General features: G+C 42.8%; 1 protein-coding gene across 1 annotated transcript; it reads right to left on the bottom strand.

The window, feature by feature from the left end:
• Positions 1-4835: 4835 nt before the first annotated feature.
• LOC111958810 (dynein light chain 2, cytoplasmic) lies at positions 4836-7596 on the bottom strand. The gene is made up of 3 exons (XM_023980084.2): positions 7405-7596; positions 6354-6490; positions 4836-6170 (listed from the first exon to the last, which is right to left on the bottom strand). Exons 2-3 carry the CDS (start codon positions 6483-6485, stop codon positions 6033-6035), a joined length of 270 nt encoding a protein of 89 aa, XP_023835852.1. The 5' UTR covers positions 6486-6490; positions 7405-7596; the 3' UTR covers positions 4836-6032.
• Between the last annotated feature and the right edge of the window lie 3221 nt (positions 7597-10817).

Genomic DNA, 10817 nt, shown 5'->3' with positions numbered 1-10817 from the left:
CGCTGTTTTATAAAATAAAATTATCGCTCTTATCCATAATCTCATTATGTAGACTATCCTACCTGCACAGTATACGCCTTCCTAATATTGATGGATATTCTTTTGGTGATGGACACTTGTTGATACACATGGGAAACTGTTGKGTGTGAAAAACCCATCAGAGTCGTAGTTTGTGACACAAACCGGTGTGCCTGGCACCTACTACCATACCCCGTTCAAACGCACTTCAATATTTTGTCTTGTCCATTCACCCTCCGAATACACATTACACAATCCATGTCTCATTGCTTAAAAATCCTTCTTTAACCTGTCTCCTCCCCTTCATCTACACTGATTGCAGTGGATTTAACAAGTAACATCAATAAGGGATCATAGCTTTCACCTGGATTCACCTGGTCTGTCTATGTCATGGAAAGAGCAGGTGTTCTTAATGTTTTGTYTACTCAGTGTACATGCCTACTGAGATGTGAATTAAATGCATGTCACTGGCTTTTTATCTATTTGACCACAAGAGGGACACCTCCTCCTATACTGTAAACAAACCACTGACAAAGTCACTGTTACTCACTGTTCGAAATACTCAACACCCCACACATACTCTCAAAGGGACACTTATGCTTTCACTCTTATGCCCTCATTCTTTTCTGAGCCCTCCAGATGACCCTAATCAGTGAGCTCAAATCTCTCCACTAAAAATCCCTATAGTCACTGGAAACAGTGCACAATAACTCTGCTGAGTTTAAATGATTATTTGCAACCTTTTAACTTCCTCATTTCACTGAAGGGCCAGATGGGAGGAAGAACATCAACATTCTCTGAGGTAGGCCAGTTCTGGAGGAACACATTTACTAACATCAGAGGCGTACTCTGTGTAAGTGTCAGGTTTGTGTGTGAGCGTCAGGTCTCTGTGTGAGCGTCAGGTCTGTGTGTGAGCGTCAGGTTTGTGATGTGCAGCGCTTTCAGGTCTGTGTGTGACGGTCAGTTCTTGTGACATGTCATCTGGGTGAGCCGTCAGTCTGTGTTGTGCAGCGTTGCAGTCTGTGTGGAGGTCAGGTCTGTTTGTGTGAGCCGCTCAGCGTTTGTTATGTAAGTGAGGCGTCAGGTCTGTGTGTGAGCGTCAGGTCTGTGTGTGAGCGTCAGGTTTGTGTGTGAGCGTCAGGTTTGTGTGTGAGCGTCAGGTCTGTGTGTGAGCGTCAGGTCTGTGTGTGAGCGTCAGGTTTGTGTGTGAGCGTCAGGTTTGTGTGTGAGCGTCAGGTCTGTGTGTGNAGCGTCAGGTCTGTGTGTGAGCGTCAGGTCTGTGTGTGAGCGTCAGGTTTGTGTGTGAGCGTCAGGTTTGTGTGTGAGCGTCAGGTCTGTGTGTGCACGTGCCTATGAGGGGCCAAGAGTGTGTTAAAAGAGATGCGATTTTGTATGAAATGTTTCCATGTACACTCAGTGGTCAGTTTATTGGGTACACCCATCTAGTACCAGGTAGGACCCCCTTTGCCTCCACAACAAGCTGAATTCTTTGGGGCATGGAAACATTGCTCAATTGGTATCAAAGGACCTAATGTGTGCCAGGAAAACATTCCCCACACCATTACATCACTGCCACCTGCATGGGGCAATGGACCTGTGGCGCTTACACCAAATCCTGATCCTGCCATCAGCATGATGCAACAGGAACCAGGATTCGTCAGATCAGGCAATGTTTTTCCACTCATCAATTGTCCAGTATTGGTGATTGCCACAAGAGGCTGCTGAGGGGAGGACGGCTCATGATAATGGTTGGAATGGAGTGAATAGTTTCAAACACATAAAAACCATGTGTTTGATGTGTTTGATACCGTTCCATGTATTCCGTTCCAACCATTACTATGAGCCCCTCCTCCCCAATGAAGGTGCCACTGGCCKCCGATGGTGCTCACTGGAGCTGTTTCTTCTTGTTTTTAACTGATAGGAGTGGAACCCAGTGAGGTCACCTGCTACAATAGCCCATCCGTGACAAGGATCAACAAGTTGTGCGTTCCAAGATGCCGTTCTGCACACCACTGTTGTACTGCGCCGTTATATGCCTGTTTGTGGCCCGCCTTTTAGCTTGCACAATTTTTGCCATTCTCCTTCAATACTCATCCACAAGCTGTTTTCTCCCACAGGACTGCCGCTGACTGGATGTTTTTTGTTTGTTGCACCATTCTCGGTAAACCTTAGACACTTTCATGCGTGAAAAGCCCAGGAGGCTGTCATTTCCCGAGATATTGGAACCGGCGCACCTGGTCGCTTCGGTCACTCGTTTTGCCCATTCTTTATTTCTTACCCCTTTTTCTCCCCAATTTAGTAGTATCCAATTGGTAGTTACAGTCTTGTCCCATCGCTGCAACTCCTGTACAGACTCGGGAGACGCGAAGGTCGAAAGCCATGCATCCTCTGAAACACGATCCTGCCAAGCTGCTCTGCTTCTTGACACACTGCTCGCTTAACCCGGAACCCAGCCGCAGCAGTGTGTCGGAGGAAACACAGTACAACTGCCGACCGAAGTCAGCGTGCATGAGCCAGGTCCGCCACAAGGAGTCGCTAGAGCGCCATGGGACAAGGACATACCGGCCAGCCAAACCCTTCCCTAACCCAGACGACGCTGGGCCAATTGTACACTGCCTCATGGGTCTCTCAGTCGCGGCCGGCTGCGACAGAGCCTGGGATCGAACCCGGGTCTGTAGTGATGCCTCTAGCACTGTGATGCAGTGCCTCAGACCGCTGCGCCACCCTGGAAGCCGTTTTGCCCATTCTATCATTGAATGAAACAGTAACTGAATGACTCAATGCCTGTCTGCCTGCTTTATATAAAAAGCCACGGCCACATGACTGATTGTGGCTCATTCATTGAGTTCAATTGAGTTACAATTGGCTCATTAATTTCCCCTCCTCTCCCCTGTAACTATTCCCCATGTCATTGCTGTCAATGAGAATGTGTTCTCAGTCAACTTATCTGGTAAAATAAGGGTAAAATAAATAAATAGTCTGTAAAAGAAAACCATTTTTGTGAACGGCGTGGTGTACCTAATAAACGGGCCATTGAGTGTATATGACCATTGTAACACAACACTCAAGTCCATATAAGAAGGCAAAAAGGAACACACAGTCACACACGATGATGAGTCAGTGCCCAGTGGCAGGGACATTGAGTGGGGTAAGAGCGGTCATCAGAAGGGAGCATAGTGTCCAGTACATAACAAGCAGCCTGGGAACAAGGACATTAGCATGTATACAGCTTTAACAGACTTTTCAACTATATAATCTGTATGAGAATAATTTCACATATATTTTARCCATATCACGTGGCATCAAATCAAATTGTATTTGTCACATGCTTCGTAAACAACAGGTGTAGACATATAGTGAAATGTTTACTTACGAGCCCTTCCCAACGATGTAGAGAAAAATACAAAAATGATCCCCCAAAACTTGCACATGAGTACTAAATACACAATGAGTAACGATAACTTGGCTATATACTGTACATGGGGTAACAGTAGCAAGTCGATGTGGAGGGTTAAGAGGTAGTTGAGATATATATGTACATATAGGTAGGGGTAAACTGACTAGGCAACAGGTTAGATATTGCATATGGCAATGTGATATGGCAGTTCTTAAAACATTTGATGAATAACTAGCTTTGTCGGCTGTCTGCTTTTCAGGACTGTTCCTTGAATATTTACAATGTATTAATCTGAATGAGTTTCTATAATCAGGAAAACACATCTACACACACTACTTTACAAAGTGACTGTGACTGTCCAACAGTTCATTGCTGAATGACAGAACAATCRAAAGCAGAGTTTCCCAAACTCAGTCCTGGGGTCTCTCCTGGGTGCATGTTTTGGTTTTTGCCCTAGCACTACACAGCTGATTCAAATATCCAAAGCTTAATGATTTGAATCAGCTGTGTAGTGCTAGGGCAAAAAACTAAACGTGCACCTGGGGGGTGGGGAGTCTATCGAGTCTGTTGCAACCCACTTCAATGTACTATATCTCATCCATTGTCTAGCTCTTTTGTTATTCAAGCCTTGGATAGATTAGCAGTGGAAGAAGAGATCCTTACTGAATGCTTCCCTCACCTGGCTGTCAGGTAACAGACCACACATTCAGAGGTGCAGTGTACAGTATGTGCTGCTGGACAAGAACAGTTACCATGCTGAGAAACAAAAGGCACCTTGTTTTTATAGTAACCACATGCATGTCTGTAATCCATTAAAAAACAAGAACATTGATTCAGTCAGTGCACATTTCCCTGCAAAGTCTAGGGTAGTATTTGTGGTGAGATCACATCCACTGGCCACAGTCAGTCCCCACAAATAATTTAGTCACTTGTCCTTCACTTTCTCCTCTGTAGCCTTGCCTGCAATTGACCTCTATGCAGGACTAGTGTATTCTGAACTAGGAAGGGTAACATATACTGCCAATTGGTTGCAAAACCATTACTAAGATTAATATAATTAGGCCCCATTATCAATATTACTGCTCAGTTGCGCAGAAATAAACTATACTCAGGTTATTGGGGTTCAACACGTACAAAGTGTTCGCACTTCAGTACTGAAAAGATCCAGAGAAGTACACATGCTGCCACCGTGGTTAATACATTTGCCAGCCAATACCTGTCCTGATCAGTCACTACATTGTTCCTGTTTGGGGGTGTAGCAACCTTACTGAAATCTAATGGCCAATAGCCCAAAGAATATGTGGTGGGTTCAATCCCCCATGGTTTCGCAGCAAAGGCTACACATTCTACTGCATCGTCAAAGACATGGTTAAATTATCACAACTACTGAAAGTGAACAGAATACAATGAAAACAGTGACTTGATTAAACATTTTATTGACTAAATTAAAGTTTAACTTTACTGGGCACCTTTACCCCTTTAAAGGGATACTTTGGGATTTTGGCAATGAGGCCCTTCATTTAATTCCCTAGAGTCAGAACTCGTGGATGTAATTTAGATGCGTTAAAGCAATGTTTGGAAGTATATGATATCTACTAGCAACTTCCATTGATTGCYCCAACACTAATTAGCTTGCCAAACTATGTCCAACTTCCTTCATACTGGTCCAACAAAAGGAATCCACACATTCGGCTGAGGAAGTAGATAAAGGGCCTCATTGCCAAAAACCCCATTATTCCTTCAGTGAAATGCAGTTGTACTCCCATGCAGAGAGAAGAGGTATGCCTGTGCAAATCATATAGAAATTTGCATCAAACCATAAACAGAATAGAAACTACCAACAAAGTAGATACAGTTAAACAAATCACTAAGATATGCAAGTCTACAAAAGGACCCGAATTTCAACATTCAGTCCTTTGTTGCACAGCCAGAATAGGTTCAAGTATGGATGGTGTCAATCCTCTGCAAATGGAACAGCCAAGCCACCATTCTAAAAACATCTGCATGTTAACATAGGAACTCAACTAGCAATAGGACATTGCCAACACCCTCACTATGCCAGATGAGACATTATACCTATGAGTTATGACTGGGAAATGGGATCGATAACAGCAATTGCAAATCTGGGAAGATGTGTCCAAATAGATTGTGCTAGTCTCAATTGTACCTCTGGCAATATACAGGCATTACAAACTGCTGTAGTAGTTCAAGGTCTAGAGCAACTAAGCACATTCAAACAGTAGCACAGGAGTCACAAAACAAAACGGCTCTCTGGGGTGAAGCAGATGCACGACTACATTCTCTAGCTTTCCTTTATTATACAATCAAAGGCCACTGTTAAAGCATTTACAACTTAAGTAGAACAAAATGTAGAACAGCATTAACAAAATTTCTCTTCCAGTTGCATTTTATGGCAACTAGTGAAAGTAGTATTTGTACTGTAACATATACACATTAAATATGGTACATCTTAGCCCATGCAGTTGCGCACAGCCAGTTGTGTATCATCATGGTATGTTTTCATTTTAATATTTGAAGTGGGTGAGAAGTTGTGACATCAGCCACCAGTGCATTACAGTCCAGGTTGGGAGGAGAGGCACTCCAGGCCTCAGAGAACTCAGCCAGACTTGAAGAGGAGGATGGCCACCTGCCCCAAATAGAAGTAGATGAAATGCTTTGTCTCATGAGTGACGTAGCTGCCGAAGTTCCTCCCAACAATGCAATGCCATGTTGGGTTATACTTCTTGTCAAATTCCTATAGGGATTTATAAAAAAACAAAACAGGGCTTAAGTAATCCATGACTACATGAGGAAGAAAATGATCTCATGCAGCCCATTTGTCATATTTTAAACAGCTTGCACCATGGAAGACAATTGGAATACACAGGCCAAAGGCAGCAGGCCTGACTGGGTTGATTATACAGTATGCACATCTCACCTTCTTTATGTAGGCCGCAATGTCCTTCTCTATATTGTATTTCTCCATGGCCTGGGTAGCGCAGTCCACTGCATCCTGCTGCATGTCCTCAGACATGTCAGCATTCTTGATTACTGCCTTCCTGTCAGTCATGATGCCTGCCAACAAGAACAAAACGTCACACCTAACGTTGTCACTATAGATACAAAATTACAAGTCTAGTGAAGTGATAAAGCCTGAATTCACAGGTAACCCCTGCAACTATGGCCCGGCAGGTAGCCTAATGGTTAGAGCGTTGGCCAGTAACGGAAAGGTTTCTGAATCGAATCCCCAAGCTGACGAGGTAAAAATCTGTCCTTCTGCCGCTGAACAAGGCAGCTAACCCACTGTTCCCCGGTAGGCCGTCATTGTAAATAAGAACGTTGTTAACTGACTTGCCTAGTTAAATAAAAAGGTTAAAAAATAATAATGATTGCTTGCCCTTTGATCTTCACCGTTAACTAACAGTCTTGTTTATTGTGAAAACCAAAGGACAAGCCAATTAAGTGCAGATACAATGTGGCAAACTCGGTTCTATCAAAATATCCGAATGTACTGGGCTACTTTGTATTTCGACACCAGATTACGTTGTGACGACGACCCTGTGTAGGTTAGATACAATACGAACAGGCTACGGAGAAACTCGATACAGGTCGAATCAAATTACAAGGCAAAAATCACATGGCGACATTAATAAAATTTGGAATTGGTCCCCTGGATGATGCACAGTTCTAGTCTAGTGCAAACATCAATGTACATTAGTTAGTCGTTAAATTTCTACATAAATCCTTTAGATTATGGACGATTGAACAGGTCCGAGGGAGATCTGATTCGTGCCAATAACCTGCAGGTGGTAGCGACTGCGCATTAGTTCATAGATTCATCTTTACGATTTAAAATCAACATATTTCAAAAGTACACTACCTTGTACGAGAAACTTCGCTTCAATTWAAAAAAAAAACACTGAATCACCACCATCCATGCAAGTCAAGTGTGAGTGCGTGTAGGATACTAAATAAACATTGTCACTCACCTTATGTAGGAGATGAAGATACTTTCCACTTCGAGATCAGGTAACTCACCTTGATGGATATAAAGCTTTGTTTACTTGCTAGATCGTGCTGCGACAAATTATTTTATAAGCTTTACTCAAAGCAAATGTGGGAAACTGCCCTGCAAAATACTCCCCCGCCCTAACACGCTGCCCTACGCCACTTACACTGCGATTGGCTGCGCTGCCACCTCTTCTTGTGTTGCGAGCATTTTCTACCCGCTCCTCTCTGCCAGCATCTTATTTCATCCCACAATGCATCGTTGACACTACATGGTGAGGTAGGTAGGTAGATAAGGCCCCCTGGCAAACTCAGGTGTACCGAGAATTTATGTTCAATGTGTAATCTTATTGTTAGCAGCATCAATTAATGTATGCGTGATATCACATTATATAGGCTATGATATTACATTGTTGTCTTATCATATAAATACAATCCATGTTTCTACTGGACTTTATACTGTCTGTGTGAGATGTACACTGAACTAAAATATAAATGAAGCATGTTAAGTGTTGGTCCCATTTTTCATGAGGTGAAATAAAAGATCCCAGAAATGTTCCATACTCACAAAAAGCTTATTTCTCTCATTTGTTTACGTCCCTAGCAGTGAGCATTTCTCCTTTACCAAGATTATCCATCCATCTGACAGATGTGGCATATCAAGAGGTTTGTTAAACAGCATGATCATTGCACAGGTACACCTTGTGATGGGGACAATAAAAGGCCACTCTAAAATGTGCAGTTCTGTCACAACACAATGCCACAGACATCTCAAGTTTTGCAAGGAGCATGCAATTGGCATGCTGACTGCAGTAATGTCCACCAGAGCTGTTGCAAGAGAATGTAATATTAATTTGTTTTAGAGAAATTGGCAGCACTTCCAACCAGCCTCATAACCGCAGACCATGTGTATGGCGTTGTGTGGACGAGCGGTTTGATGACACCAACGTTGTGAACAGAGTGCCCCATGATGTCGGTAGGGTTGTGGTATGGGCAGACATAAGCTACGGACAACAAACACAATTACATTTTATTGATGGCAATTTGAATGCACAGAGATACAGTGACAAGATCCTGAGACCCATTGTCATGCCATGCATCCACCGCCATCACCTCATGTTTCAGCATGACAATGCACAACCCCATGTTTTAAGGATCTGTACACAATTCCTGGAAGTTGGAAATATCTTGGTTCTTCCATGGTCTGCATACTCAGCAGACATCGAGCACGTTTGGGATGCTCCTTGTTGACGTGTACGACAGTGTTCCAGTTTCCGCCAATATCCAGCAATTTCGCACAGCCATTGAAGAGTGGGACAACATACCACAGGCCACAATCAAAAGCCGGATCAACTKAATTTTTATTTATTTAACCTTTATTTAACTAGGCAAGTCAGTTAAGAACAAATTCTTATTTACAATGACGGCCTAACCCGGACAATGCTGGGTCAATTGTATGCCGTTCTATGGGACTCCCAATCACAGCCAGTTGCAATACAGCCTGGATTCGAACCAGGGTGTCTGTAGTGACACCTCAAGTACTGAGATGCAGTGCCTTAGACCGCTGCATACCACCCCTAATTTGTCACAACACAAATGATTGGCTCAAACGTATTAAGGAAAGAAATTCCACAAATTAACAAGGCACACCTGTTAATTGAAATGCATTCATGTAAATGCATGATTACCTCATGAAGCTGGTTAAGAGAACGCCAAAACCGCTGCGCCACTCAGGATCCCAGAGACGGATTGGTTTTCTGATCCATGCCCATACTTTTCAAAGGCATCTGTGACCAACAGATGCATATCTGTGCTCCCAGTCATGTCAAATCCATAGATTAGGGCCTAATGAATGTATTTCTATTGACTGATTTCCTTATATGAACTGTAACGCATTAAAATCTTTGAAATTGTTGCATGTTGCGTTTATTTTTGTTCAGTATATAAGCACGTCTGCTTGAAATGACATTTTCCTGAATATTTTACATTTCCTCACTAATGCATACAACTCATAAAAAAGGTAGTTTTATCACTTATTGACAAGTTTATATTCAGTTATTTCATACAACRCATGAGGTCAGTTTCCTGATTAAGCCTAGTCCTGATCTAAAAGGTATGGTCAATTAAGAATCTCCATTGAAATATACTGAACAAAAATATAAACACAACATGCAACAATTGGTACGATTTTACTTAGTTACAGTTCATAATGAAATCAGTCAATTTAAATGAATTCATTAGGCCCCAATCTATGGACTTCACATGACTGGGAATACAGACACGGATCTGTTGGTCACAGATACCTTAAAAGGTAGGGCWGTGGATCAAAAAGGCAGTATCTGGTGTAACCACCATTTGCCTCATGCAGCGCAACATTTCCTTCGCATAGAATTGATCAGGCTGTTGATTGTGGCCTGTGGAATGTTCTCCCACTCTTCAGAGGCTGTGCGAAGTTGCTGGATATTGGCGGGAACTGGAACACGCTCTCATATACCTAAATCCAGAGCATCCCAAATATGCTCAGAGTGACAGGTCTGGTGAGTATGCAGGCCATGGGAGAACTGGGACATTAACTTCCAGGAATTGTGTAAAGATCCTTGCGACATGGGGCAGTGCATTATTATGCTGAAACATGAGGTGATGGTGGCGGATGAACAGCACAATGGGCTTCAGGATCTAGTCACGGCATCCCTGTTCATTCAAATTGTCATTGATTAAATGCAATTGTGTTCACTATCTGTAGTTTATGCCCGCCCACACTATAACCCCACGGCCACCATGGGGCAATCTGTTCACGTTGACATCAGCAAACTGCTCGCCCACTCGACGCAGCTTATGGTAGAGAAATGAACATTACATTCTTTGGCAACCGTTCTGGTGGACATTCCTGCAGTCAGCATTCCAATTGCACGCTCCTTCAAAACTTGCGACATCTGTGGCATTGTGTTGTGACAAAACTGCACATTTTAGAGTTCGCTTTTATTGTCCCCATCATACAGCGCAGCTGTGTAATGATCATGCAGTTTAAATCAGCTTCTTGATATGCCACATCTTTCAGATGGATGGATTATCTTGGCAAATGAGAAATGCTAACAGGGATGTAAACAAATTTATGCACAACATTTAGGAGAAATAGGCTTTTTGTGTATATGTAACATTTCTGGGATCTTCATGAAACCAACACTTCATGTTGCGTTACTTTCTTTCAGTGTAACTTTAGTCCAGGACTAAGATTAATCTGTGTCCGGGACACCGCCCCATGATGTATAATGTAATACATTAGAGTAGATGGTCTACTGGGTTATTCTTCAATTTGGCCTCTTATTACATCATAGGGCCATTAAGTTCATCTTTTACATTAATTCAAAAGAAATACAAACTAAAAAACAGGTAC

Source organism: Salvelinus sp. IW2-2015, linkage group LG4p (assembly GCF_002910315.2).
Source record: "Salvelinus sp. IW2-2015 linkage group LG4p, ASM291031v2, whole genome shotgun sequence".
In the NCBI taxonomy this organism is placed as follows: Eukaryota; Metazoa; Chordata; class Actinopteri; order Salmoniformes; family Salmonidae; genus Salvelinus; species Salvelinus sp. IW2-2015.
Note: the sequence above shows the minus strand (reverse complement) of the source record. Positions and strands in the feature narration are given on the sequence as shown.

Bases quoted from the DNA above. Each gene is read 5' to 3' on its own strand.
- LOC111958810 (XM_023980084.2), bottom strand. From the start codon at position 6,485: ATGACTGACAGGAAGGCAGTAATCAAGAATGCTGACATGTCTGAGGAC. The intron at 6,171-6,353 runs GTGAGATGTGCA...AAATCCCTATAG, and splicing joins TTGCGGCCTACATAAAGAAG to GAATTTGACAAGAAGTATAA.